Source organism: Esox lucius, chromosome 14, assembly GCF_011004845.1.
Source record: "Esox lucius isolate fEsoLuc1 chromosome 14, fEsoLuc1.pri, whole genome shotgun sequence".
Lineage (NCBI taxonomy): Eukaryota > Metazoa > Chordata > Actinopteri > Esociformes > Esocidae > Esox > Esox lucius.
The window spans coordinates 1808931-1832387 of NC_047582.1; the positions used below are offsets into that span (position 1 = coordinate 1808931).

The 23457-nt window shown below is 39.0% G+C and overlaps 1 protein-coding gene across 12 annotated transcripts in view; it reads left to right on the forward strand.

Annotated features, from left to right (window-relative positions):
• mapk10 (mitogen-activated protein kinase 10) overlaps nt 1-23457 on the forward strand; it is a 132993-nt gene that overhangs the window by 100735 nt on the left and 8801 nt on the right. For 10 of the 12 annotated variants that reach the window (XM_029125124.2, XM_029125131.2, XM_029125132.2 and 7 more), the window contains 4 exons: nt 13373-13555; nt 16512-16636; nt 19873-19899; nt 23035-23098. In XM_029125124.2, coding sequence (XP_028980957.1) covers nt 13373-13555; nt 16512-16636; nt 19873-19899; nt 23035-23098 — 399 coding nt within the window. The remainder of the gene's footprint in view (nt 1-13372; nt 13556-16511; nt 16637-19872; nt 19900-23034; nt 23099-23457) is intronic. The other 2 variants (XM_029125127.2, XM_029125126.2) reach the window with 1 other exon arrangement.

Sequence of the window (23457 nt, forward strand, 5' to 3'; positions counted from 1 at the left end):
TCACATTCCATATGCATTCTGCATGGCAAAAATATATTTATTTTCCGAGTAGGTTGGGATGCAGCCCACTATAACCATGTTTATTTATTCATTTATTAATAAATAAATGAAAATTATATTTAGCCTAAATTCGGAACAACCAATTGCCATTATGAACACAACACTTGTAGAAAACATGTAGCTTAAATTGTGAATAACCGTTCTGCAAATACCATTGATTCACTTTGAAGTATTTTAAGTCGTAAATTTTGAAAATCACTGAACATTCAGACATACACAACAAATAGCACAAGTTAAAGAATAAAGCAGGCTTACAGTTAATTGCTAGTTTTGTTAAGCAGGCAGTTTGCAACACGTGGACATAAAACAAACATATAACATTTAAACGTACACACACAAAGACACGTAAACGCACCAATACTTTTAACAATGGCCAGTTGATTCTAACTTAAATGTGAGTCTTGGTCGCGTTTCATAATTTAGAGGGGCTCAATTGTCCAGGGCAGGAATTTTGTTTTGTGTACACTGCGTTCTCCAATTGGAATTGGAAAGCAACCCCATGCTACTATATTAATAGTGCACCACTTCTGACACCACTTCCTTTAGAGTAAAATCTGAGTATAAGTAATTATAACTTTGTTTCACATTCGGGTAATAATAGTCAAATACGTTTCTCCTCCTATACCCAAAAGAAACATTATCCATCGTTTCAACATAACTTCCTTTCAGGGCACTCTCTGACCCAATGGCCAATGTTTCCACATTGGTGACACGGTCGGGTTAGGTACATAGGGTAGGACCTCCCTCTTCCCCTCTGGACCCAATTACCCCTACCTCTGTATTGCTGATTTTGTATCAACTGTCCCGGAGGAGGTCTTGGATTTCGGAAATACTCTATTGGTTGCTGTTGGTAGTTAACCATTGGCTGAGGAACAATGTAATGCTGGGGAATCGGCTGTTGAAATGACGGTTGAGGTGGGTTGGCGTGTTCGAGCACAATGCTAATGGTTAGGAGCATGAAATCCTCATGCAAGGCATCCTTGTGGCTGGTGACTGCTGCTATAGGTGTCGATAAGTCAGTACTGTATGATGGAGGAAGCAGGAAGTTAGGAGCAGAAGGCGTAGAGCTCAAAGCTAGTTGGCCAAGGGAGGCAGGGGTTTAGTCATTGACTGGTTTTCCGAAGGCTAGTGATATACAGGCTAGTTCACCTTCTGGTGAAAACAGGGCTCCTTGTGTGTTAGCCCTCTTAGCTTCCTCCTTCCATGCTGCTATAGGTAGCCAAATTGTTCTAGTCTTCATTTTATTGAAGAGTCCTGGTTCATGGCTATTGCGGGATATGGCTCTTAGTACCTCAGCCAATATTGCAGTTTCAAAGGTGGGAAATGGTTCACGAGGTATTTTGTCTTTTCACACCATTCTATATTCGACAGGGGTCTCAGCTTTCCTCATTTGGGTTTTAATTTTGTCTTTATCTTGGGTTTCCATATGTTATGTATCAGTTGATAGAATTTACAAGGAATAAGCACATATATTATAACATTCTAACTTCTTGATACACTAAGAAACACGATTTAGACAAGTTATCTAACGATGTTACCATACCTGTTCAACTGTTGATATGGGAAGAAGCACAAAACATCCGAACTTGAGGATAAACAAAGAAACAAAAAATAGTTAGCAACCAAACTTTTGGACAAACGAAGAAACACAAGGGTTACTGCAGTTATTTCATCTCAGGCTAAAGCTGTTTTTTTTCAAGCTCAGTTTCTATAACTTGTTTCCCGCCAATGGTTTAGAACTTGCGTTCAGCTACCAGCGACTTTGACTAAAGAATTTGAATGTTAATAGAATACTGCAAATAGTCCTTGTTTAATACAAAACAGTCATTACGTTCTTATTCAGTAACCTAACAACACTTAGTTATTTATAATAACGCAGAACAGAACTCACCATAGCTATGTAGGTGACTCTGCGTTCAATAATTTTCGGTCCAATGTCCAAAAATCTTGATCTTCGTTTGTTTCGGGAGTTTATCAAAATGTAGTAAAACAATTTCATAATCCACATGTTGTATTGTCCAATTCAAAGTATATACAGTGGGCAGAACAAGTATTTCATACACTGCCTATTTTGCAGGTTTTCCTACTTACAAAGCATGTAGAGGTCTGTCATTTTTATCATAGGTACACTTTAACTGTGAGAGACGGAATCTAAAACAAAAATCCAGAAAATCACATTACTAGAACGTGGGATTCCTAGCTTGCAAAATGGCGATTGTCATGCCTTACATGCAATTCACATTCTCTACAACGCCATCTACGGACACGGCAGTGTTTAAACATAGTAAACGACTGTCCCCCATGATGTGATTAAAGTTGAGGCTATAGGCGAGTAGTTGAGCCGGTACGATGCAGTGAAAAATGTCCATTCGTTCAGGAAAAGTTATGGTAAACAATGGCGAGAGACGGCTGGTGGAAAGCCGCCTAAGATGCAAATTACCTTATGCAAATTGAGATCACGAGAAAAGCGGCAAAAGCTGGTGGCCCACTGGCTGTAGGACATTTTAGCCTCCTGTGGCCAGCAACTAAACGCCGGTGGGCCGTCATCGATTGCTCACTGGGAAGTTTCTTTCCTAATGTTACCCAAAAGAAAGATCCGTCTTTTCAACCAAAAACACAACCAAAAACAACAGCCTGATTTTCTCCCTAATATGAAAAAACTAAAAGAAATTGTGTTCTGGCTGAAAATCACCAGCTTGTATGGCGTATGTATGGCAATAGCTGCACCGGTGCTCATTTGGAGGTTAGGGAGTGACATTGATCGATAAAGTATTTGTGATATACCCCACAGTTCTAGTCAGTGATGTTGTCATTTCAGTTCTAAAACACTGATTATGCTGGACTGGTCTATTTCCTTATGTCATAACAATAAAATACGCTGAACAAAGTCAAGTGGTTACAGTTAATTGTTTATAGTCTAACTAGAGGATTTATGGCATATGCATGTTGCTACTGTCTTTGATCAGAACACAGATAAAAGAACAAGTACAGTTGAGCATTTTGGTAAAATTCACAGTTGTAATAAGAACACAACCCAATCACCAATTTTAATGAGCACACATACACTTTCACACACACGTCCAACTGTTCTTCCTGAGCACACACAGAATTGGGGAACAATCTGTGCTTCCACTTTTCACTCGTTTACTCATTCAAACACCCATTCAATGCTGGCCATTCAAACAGTATAGATATTTTCTTTTAGCCCCTCACCTAAATGCTATAGTGGATCTTGGGTATCCTCAGCATAGGGTACTCTTGGATATAACAGATTTAGATTTATCAATTTACACTCATTTGGGACCAGCCTGGGCTGGTCAACCATCAACCACCGCTACAGCAACCACCGCTACAGCAACCCATCAAGGGGAGTAATGTGTCACCAAAGTCCTACACCCTTAACCAACAATGGGTATTTCTCTGGAGTATCGGGTGTTGCACCCCTATATGCACCAGTCAGGTTCCCTCACCTATAGGCTCTTGGGAATCTAATTGGTTATTCTCTCACTTACGATAGACTCTTGAGAACCTTGAATTGGCTACCACTGGGATATTTTATTTATTTCTCTGTTAATGATAACTTTTTCTCAGTTTCAATGTCTGTTTTTAACATGTTATCGAAGGTTTTTTTAATATTTCATATAAATATTATTGTCTTTCCGTTTTTATTTTTAGATTTTATGTAAATACAAGTTTATATTATGACAACAATAAAACATGTTACATAATCAACTGCAATTTTGCATAAATAAATTGGACTCGTCAATCCCTGCTCCGGTGCAAACAATTCAAAGTGTTCAATGCGTGATCTCAAACAGTTAATATTAAGGCAATTGAAAAATTATCAAAACAGTTTTAATTTAAACCAATTTATTTAGGCTAGACAAATTATATAATAAGTGTGTGAGTGGATGGGAATGTAACTGAATGCAGTTGTCAACTGAGAATGAAGAAAAACATACCTAAAACAAGAAATAATTAAGAAGTGTTCAAAATTATCTTTCATGTGTAGGCTACTGTCTTTGATAGATATATCTATAGGTGCTGGTGCCTCACCTGTCAAGAATAACACTGATTTCTTCAGCTCTTTTTATTTCCAACAATTAGAATGGATTTTTCCAACTATGCTTTATATTCCCATTTAACCAAACATTTGTTGATTGCAATGTGACTTACGTATTTATAGTATTATAGTAATTAATTATTTTATATAGCTACTGGAGGAACTGATAATTTGATGTTGTGGTAGATTTCCGGAGAAATTATTTTGATTGGCTCAAGTCCATCCCATTGGTTGGACATAATGTTTCGTCCACACTACATTTCACTACTTTTTCGACTTTTACATTTTCCTATTGCCTAAGTGGTAGTAGAATTAATTGCCAGCGATATCTGATAAGTAATCAAGCTCTATCGTCATGCAATAGGCTATATTTGAAAATATATTCACAGCCTATTTCCATTCCAAACGTCTGTAACGTAGAACAATGCACTTTATAAAGAGTAACGTATGTGGTGGTTTGGGAAACAGGCCTAAGTCTGTCGTAACAGAGTCCATCTTAAGGCTACTTGCATCGTTAAGCCGTCGTAATTGCCTCGTTATTGGGAAACTGTGTTCTAAACTATTGCACATTTAAAAAAAGGCTTTGCTTACCTCCATGATGCGTGCAGTTCAGTCAGCTGGAGAAAATTGAAAATGCAAACACTGTTGTCGTGAAGATATCTAAGGCCCATCTGGGGTTCTCAACAGTCGTTCATGTAACAGTTAATTATTTCAGTTGAATTACGTGGATCCACGGGAACAATCGTTTTTACAAAACAGAGTTGTTCAGAGTTCTTCTGATCATACATTATTGCTTTCACCTCTTTATACCCCTTCTTGTCTGCTTCCAAAAATATTATCTCTTATTAAGATACATACAGAGACAAGTCGTCATACTGACAAGATAGAACCCTACACTGTCATTGCTACCATAGTTCTAGGTCAGAGTTAACAGACCTCCTGATCTGAGCTACCCCTGGCCAAATGGAAGATACAGAAGATACTCATTTGTAATGAAAACAGTGAGCAGGCAAAAGGCGTCTTTAATTTCTTATGGGATTCATACTCAACTGCAGGTCATAACAGAGTGGCACAATCATAAAACAAACATGGCAACAATGAAAAAAATGAACTGCCCCCTTTAGCATCAATGACAGCGTGCAGTCTTTTGTAATAGTTGTCTATGAGGCCCAGAATTCTTGCAGGTGGTATAGCTGCCCATTCGTCTTGGAAAAATGCCTCCAGGTCTTTGGTCGTCTTGCATGAACTGCACGTTTGAGATCTTCCCAGAGTGGCTCAATGATATTAAGGTCAGGGGACTGATGGCCACTCCAGAACCTTCATGTTTTTCTGCTGTAACCACTGGAGGGTCAACTTGGTATTGTGCTTAGGGTCATTGTCATGGTGGAAAGTCCAAGAGTGTCCCATGCCCAGCTTCACATTGACATCCCATTCACATTGCCATCAATTTTCACAAGATTCCTCGTGCCTTTAGAGCTCACACACCCCCAAAACAATAGTGAGCCACCACCATGCTTCACAGTGGGGCTGGTATTCTGTTCACTATAGGCCTTGTTGACCCCTCTCGAAACATAGCGCTGCTGGTTGTGACCATAAAACTTAATTTTGGTCTCGTCACTCCAAATTCATGGCAATGTGAAAACAGCATGTAATCAGAAAATATTTGCAAACAATTTGCATTCTTCTGCACGAAAGCTGGGCATGGGACACTCTTGGACTTTCCACCACGACAATGACCCTAAGCACAACGCCAAGTGTCAGACGTTGTGAGGCATGTCAAGGTGTTGTCGGGCATATTGTAACCAGGCTTTTTTGTGGCATTGGCGCAGTAAAGGCTTCTTTCTGGCAACTCGACCGTGCAGCTCATTTTTGTTCAAGTATCGTCATGTTGTGCTGCTTGAAACCACCAAACCTGTGAGTTTTTCTTTGTACCCCGAACAATTGTTCTGGCAGTTTGGATGAAATCTTTCTTGGTCTACCTGACCTTGGCTTGGTATCAAGAGATCCCAAAATGTTCTGCTTCTTAATAAGTTATTGAAAAGTACTGATTGGCATTTGCCAGGCTTTGCATATCTTTTTCCATCTTTATAAAGCTCCATTACCTTGTTACGCAGGTCTTTTGACAGTTCTTTTCTGCTCCCTATGACTCAGTATCTAGCCTGCTCTGTGCATCCACGTGAGAGCTAACAAACACGTTTACTATTTATACACTGACACTAATTGCAATTTAAAAAGGTGTAGGAAATTCACCACAGCCCCTTTACTGTTGCCTCTGGCCTCTTTTTAGCCTGCAGGAGTAGCTTTCTCTTTGCCCTCTCATTCATTTGTGCCAGTCTTCCAGCCTTCCTGTCACTGAGATGAAAAATTTGAAGGCTGATTAAAAATGAAATGCTTGTAGCCTGTGTTTGCCTCGGGAAAATTGCCAATGTCAATTGCCCCCCTCTAAAACATATTTAAAAAGTAATGCAAACTCAAATAAACATTTAACTATATGGTTTAGAGTACAATTCAGCTATTTGATTAAACACTTGTTTCAAAATGTTTCAAGGAATGAAAGCCAAGGTCTGCATGATGTTTCCTCTCATTGCATTGTGTAGGATTGAAGCCCTTTTCCTGCTTTGTGATTCCCAAAAGTGTGAAGTACACAAAGGAAATTAATACAGCGTTCCAGCAGGATGAGGTCATGTGTTTCGGGATTTCCTGGCCAACTGGCATCATCTTTGGACTGGCACCATCTTTGTACTGTTAACCTGCTGTGAGAATGTGGGGAGAAAAAAAGTGCCAAAATACAAAGCGCTCTGGTCAGCCTGACCACCCTTCATTTATTCCTCTGTTTGTATGAAATAGAATGGAAATCTTCACCATTGTTCTCACATTAAAATAGCATTATAAATATTGATAATAACAATATGATAAAATATGTCTTATATTATTGTTTTATATTACCTCCTTTTTCATACAGCATTTATGTCGACATTAAACAAAAATGCACTTTCACTTTATTTAATCCAAAACCAGTAAAAGTTATTTCCAAGGAAGAAATAATTCCTATCAACACTCTCTGTGTCCCAAATGGTACACTATTTCCTATACTGTTCAAAACTTTTGACCGGAGCCCTGTGGGGCCTATTCAGAAGTAGTGCACTGTATACGGAACAGGCTACCATTTGGACTGAACCCTGTTTTTGTCTGTGATTAAGTACCCCTTTAAGGTTATTGGGAGACAATGGGAAGGGCTGAAACATGATAAGAAAAGCTGTAGTATTAAGTCTTTCTGAAGACTAAAGGAGTATAATTACCACTGCAGATTAGATGAGGAGAGGGGAAGAATTAGCTAGTCGCTGTGGCACAGTTTACTGTCTGATCAATAGTACATCCAGACAGGACTCTTTCTATTTGTGAATTTATCAAGAGTCATACATATGGAGGGCTAGGATAGAATTAACTGTATATATCGTAGGTATTATAGATGTTGATCTCATTAGTTTTTTTACTTGTTAGTTTTTTTAGAACAATCACAACAAATAATACACCAGAAATTACCTTCCAGGTTTTGTTAAAAGTTTTTGTAGCAAAAAATTGTACAAGAAATTATGTAAAACATATAGTATTTATCAGGTATGGATGGAAGACTAGATTGGGGTTAAAGTTACATAGAGGAGAATGTCATCAGCAAATATATTTCAGTTAGTTTCTTTAGTATTTTAACCATACACTTCTACTTGAGATCTTACTGCTTAAGCCAGAAGCTGGATTGCAGAACAAAACACAGTGACAAATGGGATTCAAACAATTACATTTCTCAATAGAATTTACATCAGGATGACAGTAATTGCTTGGTTGGTACTTTAGTGCAGGGGCTCCAAGTTTTATCAACCTGTCTGCAATGTCCAATTTCTGTTGGATTGCAAATAAGTCTGACTATTGAACTTGATCAAATGCCTTTTCAGTACCAAAAAATAAAACTGCAAGATCCAAGTTGTGTAACCTCAGAAAGAGTGCAAGCGGAAGAAACTCCCATCTGCTTAGGTGAGGTTCTGATCTGCACTGTATTGAGCTAAAATTTTATGGGGGACGAAAAAATACTGGTAGGGCTTTGCCACTTTTCTCAAAATGTCTACTACAGACATTTCTGCATTTAGGAATGTCAGAATTATATTCCTCCAGAAAGTTGTTAAAAATATGTATACCGTTGATGCCAGAGGACAGAGGAGAATAGGCCGACTGATTCAAGCTGATAGAAGAGCAACTTTGACTGAAATAACCACTCGTTACAACCGAGGTATGCAGCAAAGCATTTGTGAAGCCACAACACGCACAACCTTGAGGCGGATGGGCTACAACAGCAGAAGACCCCACTGGGTACCACTCATCTCCACTACAAATAGGAAAAAGAGGCTACAATTTGCACCGAAAGCACACCGAAATTGGACAGTTGAAGACTGGAAGAATGTTGCCTGGTCTGATGAGTCTCGATTTCTGTTGAGACATTCAGATGGTAGAGTCAGAATTTGGCGTAAACAGAATGAAAACATGGATCCATCATGCCTTGTTACCACTGTGCAGGCTGGTGGTGGTGGTGTAATGGTGTGGGGGATGTTTTCTTGGCACACTTTAGGCCCCTTAGTGCCAATTGGGCATTGTTTAAATGCCACAGCCTACCTGAGCATTGTTTCTGACCATGTCCATCCCTTTATGACCACCATGTACCATCCTCTGATGGCCACTTCCAGCAGGATAATGCACCATGTCACAAAGCTCAAATCATTTCAAATTGGTTTCTTGAACATGACAATGAGTTCACTGTACTGAAATGGCCCCCACAGTCACCAGATCTCAACCCAATAGAGCATCTTTGGGATGTGGTGGAACGGGAGCTTCGTGCCCTGGATGTGCATCCCACAAATTTCCATCAACTGCAAGATGCTATCCTATCAATATGGGCCAACATTTCTAAAGAATGCTTTCAGCACCTTGTTGAATCAATGCCACATAGAATTAAGGCAGTTCTGAAGGCGAAAGGGGGTCAAACACAGTATTCGTATGGTGTTCCTAATAATACTTTAGGTGAGTGTATAGTATGCTTATCCATTAAAAACGTTTCATTCTTGGACACTTTTTTCTGCTTCCACTTTTTGGAAAGTGCTTCCACTTTTTGTAGGACATGCATTGACAATCTACCAGGTCATTCCAAATCATTCTCAAACAAGGATTTCATTTGCGCATCCCCTGTGCATGATGGTTTATTCACTCAAGATAATCTTTCATTTTATTTCTCCTGTTCTAGCTAGACATTTTCATGTGAGGTAGAAATATAGTGGCCTCCACAATTATTGGCACCCCTAGTAAAGATGAGTAAAAAATAGTTATATTAATTTCACCTTGAATTAGCTGAATGTCACACTGACATTTAGGTCCGGGGACTGAGATGGCCATGACAGAAGCTTGATTTTGTGTTCCATTTTTGTGTTGATTTGGGTGTACGTTTAGGATCATTGTCCTGCTGGAAGATTCATTGACGAACCAGTTTTAGTTTCCTGGCAAAGGCTGCCAGATAAACATTTCCTGGTATTTCATGGAGTTCATCATGCCATGTACCCTGCCATGTTTCCCAGGGCCTTTGGAGGAAAAACAACCCAACAATGTCCCAGAAATTCCACCATAATTAAGTGGGGATCAGGTTATTTTTGGTATACCCACCCTTCGGTTTACTCCAAACCCACCTTGAGTGTTTGTCGCCAAAAAGCAAAAGATTTGTTTCATTTCGAGGGTTTGGAGCAAAAGTGGCGTAAGTGCAATTTTTTGCAAATATGAGTTCTATATATCACTGAAAGCTCTTGATTAACTGTATTTAGTGCCAAAATTACAGAATCATGACAAAACCTAAACACCTAACTATAAAAATGGCTTGGGTCTAATTTTTTTTGGCTTTCCTGTAATATGTTAAATGTCACTTACGCCTCTCTTGCGCCAAACTCTCGATTTGACCATAGTACTCGGTTTCCGGTCAATGTTCCAATAGTGTTTAGCATACATCAGGCACTTATATTTGTGGTGTAATGACAGGAACAGCTTTTTTCTGGCATGCCTTCCAAATTAATTTGGGGAGTGGAGGTGGTATCTAGACTTCATGACTCTAATATGCTACACTCTGTAAATCTCCAACAGTGATCTTTGGAAAATTTTTGCCTCTCTTATCATTCTCCTCACTGTCCGTGGGGGCAACATGAACTTATGTCCACTTCTAGGCAAGTTTGTAACAGTTGCTTTGAACTTTTTTAGGATTGCCCTAACCGTAGATTTTTATAGCCATTCCCTGACGTATGAAGCTCTTTTCCTTCCCATGTTTATGTATGAATAATGGAATATGGCCTCTGTGTCACCTCATATTTATACCCCAGTGAAACAGGAAGACATGGATTACTGCTGGAAAGTTCCTAAACACCTGATCAAATGAAAGTAAAATCTAAATGGAAAAAATGATTCAGTTACATTTTGTTCATAAGAATTTCTAGGGGTGCCAATAATCATGGCATACGTGGTTTTGTTAGAAGTAATTATTTCATATGATTGATTATTATTAGAGCACATGACATGGCACCATTAGACAGTTAGACAGTGCCACTCATGTGGAAGACCTAAGTTCAAATCTATTTATTTCTGGTAGATTCCACGATTCTGTCATCTTTTCACTTGATGAAAAAGTTAGTTATCGTCGCCTTTATTAATAGTAATTGTATAGATGTTATTCACGAATGAAGGAAAAAAATATGTTCTTATGCCATGAAATGAAACGGCTTTGGCAGACTCGCTAGCATTTGCTCAATTGTTATGACTACTCCAGTAAGTTAGTAGATTCCGGTAAAGCTTATTACTGGCTAATACGCTATTAAAACGGCGAGTGGCAAAGGCAATACATAGCCGCTATTTGTCTCATCTCATCCACTTATCCGTATCGGGTCGCGGGGGCAGCAGCTCCAGCAGGGGACCTCAAACTTCCCTTTTCCAAAGCCACATTTGCCAGCTCTGACTGGGGGATCCCGAGGCGTTCCCAGGCCAGTGTCGAAATATAATCTCTCCACCTAGTCCTGGGCCTACCCCGAGGTCTCCTCCCAGCTGGATGTGCCTGGAACACCTCCCTAGGGAGACGTCCTGGGGGCATCCTTACCAGATGCCCGAACCACCTCAACTGGCTCCTTTCGAAGCAAAGGAGCAGCGGCTCTACTCCGAGTTCCTCACGGATGGCTGAGCTTCTCACCCTATCCCTAAGGGAGAAGCCAGCCACCCTTCTGAGAAAACTCATTTCACCCGCTTGTACTCGCGATCTTGTTCTTTCAGTCATGACCCAGCCTTCATGACCATAGGTGAGGGTAGGAAGGAAAATTGACCGGTATATCGAGAGCTTTGCCTTCTGGCTCAGCTCTCTTTTCGTCACAACGGTGCTGTAAAGCGAATGCAATACCGCCCCTGCTGCTCCGATTCTCCAGCCAATCTCCCGCTCCATTGTCCCCTCACTCGCGAACAAGACCCCGAGATACTTAAACTCCTTTACTTGGGGTAACGCCTCATTCCCTACCCGGAGAAGGCACTCCATCTGTTTCCTGCTGAGGACCATGGGCTCAGATTTAGAGGTGCTAATTCTCATCCCAACCGCTTCGCACTCGGCTGCGAACCGGTCCAGTGAGTGCTGAAGGTCACAGACCGTTGATGCCATCAGGACCACATCATCCGCAAAAAGCAGCGATGAGATCCCCAGGACCAAGAACTGCAACCCCTCCCCACCCTGACTACGCCTCGATATCCTGTTCGGCACAAATTTGGCACAAATTTGTAAGCCGCTATTTGTGGTGGAGGTAAATGAAGTAAGAAACGTTAGTCAGTTTAATTTTATCAATGTCATTCATGAATGGCCAATTAACTATTAAAATGGCCAGTGGCAAAAGAGGATTCATTCAAGATAGAGACAAGAGGCTATACTGACACCTGGTAAATGTACAGCTCCGTGGTGTAATGGTTAACGACACAGCCTTTCACGTGGGAGACACTTTCTGTTGCAGGCCAGCTGAACTAGGCTTGCCTGGTTTCTTGTTTTATTTGCGTTTCACATAAGCGTCACAACTATTTGGGAAATATGGTTGTAATTGCTTTGTTCGAAACCCTTTGCGTGGTGAAAGTATGCAGTTTATATGGATTATAGTTACATAGCTTGTGTTTATAAAAAATAACAATGGACTTCATTTAGTTAAAAGCCTCTTGTTTAGTCCCTCCACCCAAGCTGTAGGACCCCCCATCCCGTTCCTCTGCTTATAGAGTGCATACAGCAAATGGACACAGCACACTGAATAAATAAAAGATTCCACCGTTCTTCATGCTTCAAGACAAAAACTGCTGCTAAACATTTTATATTATGCATAACTTCACAGAGAATAAAATAGGTGTCTGGTCATAACCTTATGGGACCCAACATGCTGTTCGGCCTCTTCAGGAGAACAGTGATATTTTAGGGATCTTCTTATTTTTCTGCCCTGAGAAACAGTTACATCTTTGGTGGTCATGGAAACCAGTGATAGTGGGGCAAACTCCCTGAGCTGGGATGTTGTTTGGAGGTCAATTATTTGCTGACTATGCAAAGCAGATGTAGTGGTGATTGCATCTATTTAATTATTTAGCCCAAAAACGTCCACCTTGACTTCCTTTGCAAGTGAGGCGCACAGTTTCTCAAGGGCAAAGGAGTGACCAGCCTGTATCAAATGCCTGGCATGTGGCACATCTATCAGGGCGGGATCACTATTCGGAATAAAATAAGCTTTTAACAAGGTTTTACCACCATACATCTGTGCATAAAAAGATACGTAATGATGCGTAAAAGATTGGTAGCGAGAAACCTAGCACACAGTGTTTCAAACCATTCACAGACAATATGGGCCAATGTGCACAATTGAAATATTTTTGACTCCCAAATTAAGCATAGATCTGCTTGTTTGTCGTGATTCAACTGATTTAATATGGATGAGGTGTTTAATAAACAGCCAATTATAGAAAAGTTATATGTTAATCTTACAATTGCTAATTTCTGCCGGCTTAGTGATTTGTCCCTATTTGGTTCTTATGTATTTGCTTATATGCCTATTGTAGGCCTGCTTATCTAATGCTTAATGTATATTATATTACTGTCTTTTTTACTAACATGAGACAGCGTGCAGAATCCTGTCCAGTTTTCTTGTTTTCCTTAACCCCACCCCCTCTCAGATATTGACCAATGGAATAAGGTGATTGAACAGCTGGGTACACCTTCACCAGAGTTTATGAAGAAACTGCAGCCCACTGTCCGTAACTACGTAGAGAACAGGCCCAAATATGCAGGCCTCACCTTTCCCAAGCTCTTCCCTGACTGCCTCTTTCCCGCAGACTCGGAGCACAACAAACTCAAAGGTAACTACAACAAAGTATTCTGTCCCACTAAATGGCATGATGCTTCCAACCATAGAAATAGAATAACTTGATTCTAATCAGTGTTACAATACTTAGAGTGTGCTTGTGAAAGTTGTGTAGTTTATGTATGCCTGTACATTGGTGTTGTAGATCTACAACACATATATTAAATATGTATAAATTTTCCATGTTAAGGATGACATCCGCTTCTCACAAGAAGAGGTATTCAGAGAAATATGTTTTAAAACAAGGCGTCATCCAATACATTTGACTCCACATCTCCTTAGAGAATGCAGCATCTTTTTAAAAATGGGTTACCAGGAAATATTCCTACAGGAGGCCACCAGACAAAATCCCAGTAGAAAATCCTAAGAGTAGGCTTTATCCAAGTAAGGCAGACTCCCTAAAAATTATTTAACCTGTTTCATTGCTGCCAAGGGCATCTGCTGCATCAAAGCCATACAGTATTTCTGGAAAGGAATATCACAGAAATACCTGCGCGTCTCGTTGGAGAAACAAGACTGTTAGAGAAAAATACCTGATCATTCAGGGCAGACCGTAATGGAGGCGGTCACCACCAGAGACAGTGACGGAAGGAAGCTAAGTGGTTATGACTGCTGATTTACAAACAAAAAAATTCACAATGAGTCTGTGCAAGGGCGATAATAATGTTGGTGGTGTATCACATTATATGCTGAAGGGAATTCGCCCACTGAATCAGAGGCTGTAATGGTAGCAGGCACAGAGTCCATGCAGAGACTAATGGAAGCATTTAATGTTAAGAGTGGCTGTATTTAAAAGGGACTGTGTTAGAGATTGTTTTAGATCTACAGTGGTGTGTTGCAACAATTGTGCTGAAAGTTTTTATTTTTACTAAAACGATACTGAGTTAAGCAAAGCTGAGCCGAACATTGCTGCCGTACATTTCTGAGCCAGCACATTACGACTCAGTTCGGCACAATGGTGTGAAAAGGGTTTAAGAGCACTGTTTACCTAGCTGAACTATAGAGGAGGTAGCGCCATGGTAAATCCTCTCAGTGGTAAAGCTATTGGAGCCCTTGCTTTTGGATACACTTTATGCTGAGAGTGCTGCTCAACTAGAGATAGGATGGACTCCCTGGAGGGAACTACTGGGCAGCCATTTTGGAGATTGCTACTTGTCTCCAGGGGTGATTTGGCACTGTGGTGATGGCAATGATGGGAGGTACTGTGCTGCTAGCCTGACTGCTGCTAATGGACTATTTCTAATAAGGACTTTGAGAAGGATGGAGGGATTGGTGTTGCGGTGGCAGAACTGGACACTTATATAAGTGCAGGTGACAGACAGTTTGATAGTTTTTTTGGCCTGTAAATTAGCAAACTAATGTCATATATTAAGATTTATTGTCATACTGTATCACATACAGTATAAGGGATTTTTTTTTAATGTGTACGTCTTACAACATCAACTGTGAATCTTTTTTTTATTGAAGCACCCTTTCAGTAGGTCACTGCAGAGCCCACTTCTAACAGATTTTGACATGTGTTGAACCATGATATTCCCTGAGCATTAAGCCTTGACTGTGGCGCAATGTAAACAGTGGAGGGAGAATCTTAAAGGCACAGTCACCTATTCCCAAACAATATTAAGTTCTGGAAAAAGGCTGGCCATGACAGGGTCTTGGTCTGGTGGTCCTCCATCCACACATTGATTGACCTGGCTGTGTGGCATGGAGCATTGTCCTGCTGGAAAAACCAATTCTCAGAGTTTGGGAACATTGTCAGAGCAGAAGGAAGCAGGTGTTCTTCCAGGATAACCTTGTACTTGGTTGTATTCATTCGTCTTTCACAAAGACAAATCTGCCTGATACCAGCCTTGCTGAAGCATCCCCAGATCATCACCGATCCTCCACCAAATTTCACAGTGGGTACGAGACACTGTGGCTTGTAGGCCTCTCCAGGTCTCCATCTAACCATTAGATGACCAGGTGTTGGCCAAAGCTGAACATTTTACTTGTCAGAGAAGATGACCTTAATCCATTCCTCTATGGTCCAATCCTTATGGTTTTTTTGCAACTTTAGCCTTGCTCTTCTTTGCTTCTCATTGATGAAGGGCTTTTTCCTATCTTTGCATGACTTCAGCCCTGCCTCTAGGAGCTCTAGGAGTTTCGAACCGTCCTCGCCATGCACTTCACCTCAGCTGCTGTTTGCCATGCCTTTAGTAGGTTACTTGATGTCAATCTACGGTTGTTGAGTGACATTCGAATGAGTTGACGGTCATCTTGGTCAGTGGACAGTCATTTTCGCCCTTTGCCAGTCTGTAGCTTTGTTGTCCCCAATGTCTGTTGATTGACCTTGTTCTTATGAATTGCTGTCTTTGTCTTTTCAGGATGGAAACAACCTGACGTTCACTGTATCCTTCTGCCAGTAAAGCCAGAAAAGAACCCTTCTTTTCCTCACTCAAATCTTTTCTTTTCAACTATTTTGTCATGCTGAAGTTATTTCTTTATTCAAATTACCTTTGAGGTACTACTTGCACTGTTTTTGCCATCCAGCCTGGTCTTATTGCAAGAGGATAGTGATGACCACAGCAGTGGTTTTTATACTTTTCAATGTGAGATTAAATTTGGTTCAGGTAATCACTTAATCAGTACCTCATTATGTAAAATGAGGTGTGCCTGTGTTGGAATTTAACAGACACTGGAATGGAATGGCTGCCATACATGTAGAGATGCTGATTTAAGAAAAATGATAAGCACCCTATTCCCAGTTTCATGCACTACTTTTGACCAGAACCCTGTGTAGGCCCTGGTCAATAGTATTGCACTACAGAGGGGCAAGGGTGTCGTTTTTGATAGATAAAAATTACTTTGATAGACAGTGTGGTGTTGCTGATTTTCGTCCTCAGTAATTTCCTGTCCTTTTTACTCTGAACTCTCTATGGAATCTGAACCTGCTCCTCTTTCTTTCTCCACAGCCAGCCAGGCAAGAGATCTATTGTCTAAGATGTTGATTATTGATCCAGCTAAGCGGATACAAGTGGACGAAGCCTTACAGCACCCCTACATCAATGTTTGGTATGACCCAGCTGAGGTTGAGGCGGTGAGTAGGAAGAAACCAGAAATAGAAAGATGATAAAACATTCAAATTAAGTAATTCCAGTTATTTAATTGTGATTATGGACTTTTTTGCCAGGAGAATAGCCTTCAATGCTATAGTCCAGGGCCGGATTCATTAAGCCAGTTGCCATTTTATGTATATGCTACCTATCTTAGGTGTGTATATAATGTGTCTATGTATGGGACAGCTTTCTTCGTATATGTAATTACTTTCTTAAAATGGTTATTTATATTTTTTATGATGGTTGCTTCTTAATTTTTTCATTTCATGTAATCATTTTTGCCACCCCTGCTTGTCTTTATGGTTTGACCTTTAATGGCCATACTTCATCCTTAGTGGCCCATTAATTTCCTGTTGTATGGTCATAGAAACCTGTTTGTATGTGACTGACCATGAAACACCATAAAGACATCCCAGTGGACTTAACTGGTGGTTTTGCTTGCTGGAATGTCTATCTCTTAGGTATAGGAACTGTAACCCTACACTGCGTGCACAATTATTAGGCAAATCGTATTCCTCAAATATATTTTATGGCTGAACAATCACCATCCTCTCAGTCAAATATAATTCAACCTCAAACTTGAATGTTTAACAAAGGTAAAGTGAGTTTTGATCTTTCTCAAGGGAATACATAAGAGTGCAGACAATTGGTGTGCAGAATTATTACTAATTAAAAAGAAAATCTCCCAACTCACGTGTTTATTCTTAATTTTGAAAGTAAGTGTAACAGATAAGTAACACAACATGATAGTTAATTAAAATGTTTGTCCTTTCAAAAATATTCAGTGACCAATATAAACATCCTTCTTTTCAATAACTGCCATGAGCCTTCAATCCATGGAGTTTCTTCATCTGTTCACGATCAGCTTTTGCTGAAGCAGCAACCACAGCCTACCAAATGCTGTTCAGAGAGGTGTATTGTCTTCCCTGACTGTAAATCTCACATTTGAGAAGGGCCCACAAATTCTCAATAGGATTTAAGGCAGGAGAGAAATGGGGCCAAGTCATTATTCAAGCATCTTTGTGGCCCTTGCTGGCTAGCCAAGCAGTGGAGTACTTGGATGCATGTGATGGAGCATTATCCTGCATAAAAAACATGGCCTTCTTGAATGCTGAGGACTTCTTCCTGTACCACTGTTTGAAGAAAGTATCTTCCAGGAACTGGCAGTAGGTTTGGGAGTTGAGTTTCAGTCCATCTTCAACCCGAAAAGGTCCAACTACCTCATCCTTAATGATAGCAGCCCATACCAATACCCCTCCTCCACCTGGCTGGCGCCTAACTGAAGTGGTGCCATGTGTCCATTAGTGATCCAGCCACAGGCCCATTCATCTGGTCCATCAAGAGCCACTTTCATTTCATCTGTCCATAAAACCTTTGAAAAACCTGTCTTCAGGTATTTCTTTGCCCAATCTATACAGTACATTTCAAATCTTATTCAGTGGTGGTCGTGTTTCAGCCTTCTTGACCTTGGCCATGCCTCTGAGCACTCGACACCTTGTACTTCTGGACACTCCAGGTAGGTTGCAGTTCCGGAGTATGGTGGCACTGGAGGATAATGGGTTCCTGGTAGCTTCACGTTTAATTATTCTCAAGTCTTTTGCAGTTAATTTGCAGTTAAGATGCAGTTAATTTTGCATCTTTGCCTTGTGTTTTTTGCACCCCAATGAGTGTCCAGTGGTCACCCCTTAATTGTTTAGCTATTTCAAGAGTGTTGCATCTGTCTGAAAAGCATTTTAATTGGCCCATTTTACCTGAGGTCATGAAGCTGCCTAATTATTATGCACACCTTGATATTAGTGTTATTCACTGTTGCCACACCCTCCCTGATTACACCAATAAATATTACCTGAAAATGATTCAATCCAATGAGCATTCAAGTTTATATGGTTTGGAGTTGGAAAATGTGGATAGAAATAATTATATGATCAGAATACTCACTTGCCTAATAATTGTGCACGCAGTGTAGTTCTCAGGAGTGAGAGCATCTCATTTTCCCCCGATCTTTAAGAAATACAGCTGGTTTAACTAATTACACTCTACCCTTGTGTGCAGCAGATTTCCTAGTGCGTAGTGATGGGCCAGTAACCTGTAGGTTCCTGGTACAAATCCCACAGACAACAAAATTAAAGCTCTTGCGCAAGGCACTTAACCCTATTTGCTCCTTGTTGGATAAATGGCTACATTTCTTAAAAATAGGTTAAAATGGTTGATTAGTTGATTACTGCAGTGGGTTTATTTCCATAGTCTGGGGCAATTTTATTTTACAACAATCATGCCTTAGAGGATTTCAAGTTTTAATTCCTCCACAAGGACACAAGCACATTGTGTCAATACTGGTGGAGAATATATTGAACATTCATTCACTAACCATTGTAGGTGTCAGCTAAATGACTTAAATGTAATTCTTATTTGTGGTAAAATTATTGAGGTTGTGTGAACAGAACAACGTTCAATGGATAATAATAGGCACTAACAGTTTAGATACAATTGTGAAGTGGTTATTGTAAGTATAGTAATTCCCTTTTGAAGACCTTCATCATTATGAGATGATAGTGAGATTGGGGAAAGACAATTTGCTAGCTTGTCTTTTGCTTGATGAAGACCTTAGAAAGTCGAGTTAAAACAAATTAGACCGATATGCCTATGCAATGTGAAGTACTGTTTTAAATGTATTTTCCTGAATTGAAATACAGTTGAAGGGACATAGAAGCGGGGTGTTTTTTTTATTGTTTATTAACTGTCTCTGTTATCTTGGAACCAAAACTAAAATTTGTTTCTTATACTGAAAATTAGTAAATTATTTTGAATTCAATATCAATGACTCAATGTGATCAGTCAATTAACTGGTTAAGAATATTTTTACTCTCTTTTTTGAAATCGAATCATGTAATTTCAATGTTTTTTCAAAATATAATGCATTTTATAGTAGTATATGACTGTTTTGTATATATACATGATTTGTAGCATGTGTCATTATTTTGTCAAAACATATGTTTTTGTTTGTTGAAGGAAATATGACCATAAGTTGTAGAATATATGATGTATAGATGTGATATATATATATATATATATATATATATATATATATATATATATATATATATATATATATATATATGCCCATATATTATATTGGCCATCTATGGCATTATAATCTCCCTGAAACCAATGTTGTACTGTTTTTTCCCCTCTTTATTGTCATTTCATGCTGATGAAGGCCAGAGATCTCGTCCAAATATCAATGGTAATTAAAACCGTCCTACCTCCCGAGAAATATATAACATACAACATATCATTACAAACATGATATGACCAGGTATGCCGAAAAACAATACTAAATATATATAGGGGCGGTTGTACACAACCGTTCAGCTCTATTTCAATTACCAAAATTGAGAATTGTCATATTTAAGAAAACGCAATTCTTGAAGTCCTACTTTTGCTGAACCCTATCTGTTTCTAAGAATGTTTATTATGTGGAGCATGGTTAAAATTATATGACAAGAATATTGCCATAGTTGCACCCCCCGAAGAAACCCCAGTAGCATGTTCTGTGAGGCAAACACAAAACGGCTTATAAGTGAATTTGTACTGTGTTAGGATATACTTACGGTGCATTATAACCCATATAGAGCAGCTCATACAGAAACAGTGTGGCAGGATGTACGTATGGGTGCTATGCATGTGTGGCTTTTGGTGTGCAATATAGCATAAATCAGCATCCATACATACAGGAGACATTACTCACTCTAGAAGTACGAGTAAGAATATTGAAAGAACTGCAGGAAATCATGCCATAGCATACTCTACTCTCTCCTACTTCAAAATAATGTTTATACGGTATTACTGCCAGTTTTTTCTTGTTTCTGTTTGGAATTTACAAACTTGACAAATGGCTTCATAAGAACACCTAAATTCAAGTCATTTCATAATCTGTTTTGTAGCCTATACTAAAAAAAGATGAATAAGGATGATGTTGATATTGTACACAGCATGTACAGCTTGGGTTACCAATCTTTTTCACCTAGGGCCCTCTTTTTCATGTTTAAAGAATGTCAATGGCACCTGTAAACTGCAAGGCAATGACTTTACTGCTGCTCAATTTGGGAGCCTCTGCTCCTTCTTTACTATTACAGTTTATTGAGCCTATATCATAAGGAGTTAGCGAATGTTGTAAAGACGTAGCTAACATTAAAAATGCTTATATTATAATAAGCACCACCAACATGATTTTATTTAATTTGAATTACCTCGTGAAAGGATGTTACTACTATTACTAACTACTACTGACCATAATAGTATTAATACTACTAATGAATGAGTTTAATAAAAATGGTCTTCCTTTGCCAAATTTAAATGTTCCTAATTCCAATTAGTATGAAACCTCAATTTAATGATAGACGTTCTATTTTACAGAAAGTGATTAGATAATTTTTTATGAACATCGATTTATTTATACATACTTTCCATTAAGGAAAGTGATTAGATCAGTTGATAGCAACATTTACACTTTCATTTCAAAGTCCAATTTCTGTCACCCTAATAGGTCACAGTTCTACTTCTAAATGTCATTGAACCAAAAAATAAATAAATAGAATAGCCTGGTGTCAATCATGCAGTGATGTCTGGAGCATTCTTGGGCTGACTTGACTATAAGACATGAGATATTACAACTAAAGTGGATGATATTGTGTGATGCGGCTGGTATTTCAGTTAAATATTTCTGTAAAATTGTATATCCAGTTTTAATATATATATATATATACATATATATAGTACCATTCAAATGTTTGGACATACCTACTCATTCAAGGGTATTAATTTATTTATTTTTTTCTATTTTCTGCATTGTAGAATAATAGTGAAGACATCGAAACTATGAAGTTTACACATACGGAATCATGTTGTAACCAAATATTTATTATATTAGATTCTTCAAAATAGCCATCCTTTGCCTTGAAGACAGCTTTGCACACCCTTGGCTTTTTCTCAACCAGCTTCGTGAGTAAGTCACCACACTTTTCCAACTGTCTTGAAAGAGTTCCCACAAATGCTGAGCATTTGTTTGCTGCTTTTCTTTTACTTTGCGGTCTAACTCGCGCAAACCATTTCTGATTGTTGAGATGTGTCTGTCACTTGAACTCTGTAAAGCATTTATTTGGACTTCACTTCTAAGGTGTAGTTAATTGCTGATTTCTGGGGCTGCCAACTCTAATGAACGTATCCTCTGTAGAAGACTCTCTGTCATCCTTTCCTGTGGTGTCATCCTTTCCTATGGGCATATATCCTTTCACAGCGATTGACATTTTCTGGATTGACTGACCTTTATTTCTTATTGACGGTCTGTCATTTTTGCTATGCTTATTTGAGCTGTTCCTGCCATAATATGGACTGCTACATTGCAGATGGTTATCTGTATACTCACCCTATCTTGTCACAACCCAAAACATTAAGAATGAAAGTAATTCCACAAATTAACTTTTGCCAAGTTCAATGAAATGCGTTCCAGGTGACTATATTACCTCATGGAGCTGGTTGCGAGAATTCAAAATGTGGACAATATGAAACTGTATTTTAATGGTATGTCATAGTTTTGATGTCTTCTCCATTATTCTACAATGTGGACAATAGTGAAACTGAAGAAATACCCTTGAATGTGTAGGTGTTTCCAAAGTTTTGACAGGAACTGTATTTATATATATACATTGTGCGTGTGGGGAAGGTAGAGAATAGTTTTTGCTGAAAGAGCAGCGGGACAGATTCTTATCCATGCTGCAGTAATATAACGATGTGCAATGCAGACCAACAGCTTAGACTGATAGACCTCCATTATTTATTTTATTATTGTCATTATAATCATTAATATAATTACGTCCTCACAGAAGGTGTTTTCCTGCCTGTCAGTCAATTAATTTAAGGACCAATTCACAGATAATTATTCTCATAATAGGTTTGTAAATTATTCTAATGAGCTATGCTCTTTTTCTTCAGTTCAGTAGTATATCGTCCCAACTCACCCCTTTATCTTACCATTCTTTGTTCACTTCACTTTCTCTGTTCTACTTTTACATGTCCTATACATCTAATTCTGTGCATTGAATGGGTTTGGCTGGACAAACACTTGGTGCAACTAATGCAGAGAATGTTAATGTGCTGTTCTGTCCCTTCTCTGCTGATGTAAAGAACTCTCATTCATTTGTGTACATGTTTGGGGCTAATGTCATTTAACTGATAGTGAAAACTTACAAGTGTATTCTTTTTAAGTGATAATTTAAATGTTATTACAATACTGGCAGTGTTTTGGTATTACCAGTCCCTTAGTCATTTTAGGACCGGTGGCAGTAGACACATTCAAAAGTTTTTCTGTTCCTCCCTCCAGCCTCCTCCTGCTATTTACGACAAACAGCTAGATGAAAGAGAACACTCCATCGATGAATGGAAAGGTACATGTCATATTTAGAAAGATACAATACAATTATATTGTGGGAGTATCTCTAAATAAGACCAAATCTCTGAGTAAAGGAAATGTGAGTTGTGATGTTTATTTTCTCTAGGGAGACACTTTGCTTGATGCATTCAATCTATTCTTAATTCCCCTGTGTATAGTCATATGATAAATTAAGTTAAAAAAAATTAACGAATTTGGACACATGGATATATGAGCTAAAATCCAATCACATTCATTGATAAAGATAACCTATTTAGAAAACTAGTTGAATTCACCCCCTTTGCAGTCACACACACAAAAAAACGCTGGGACCATTTAGGCAATTAAAATCAACTTACATTTTATTTCATACTA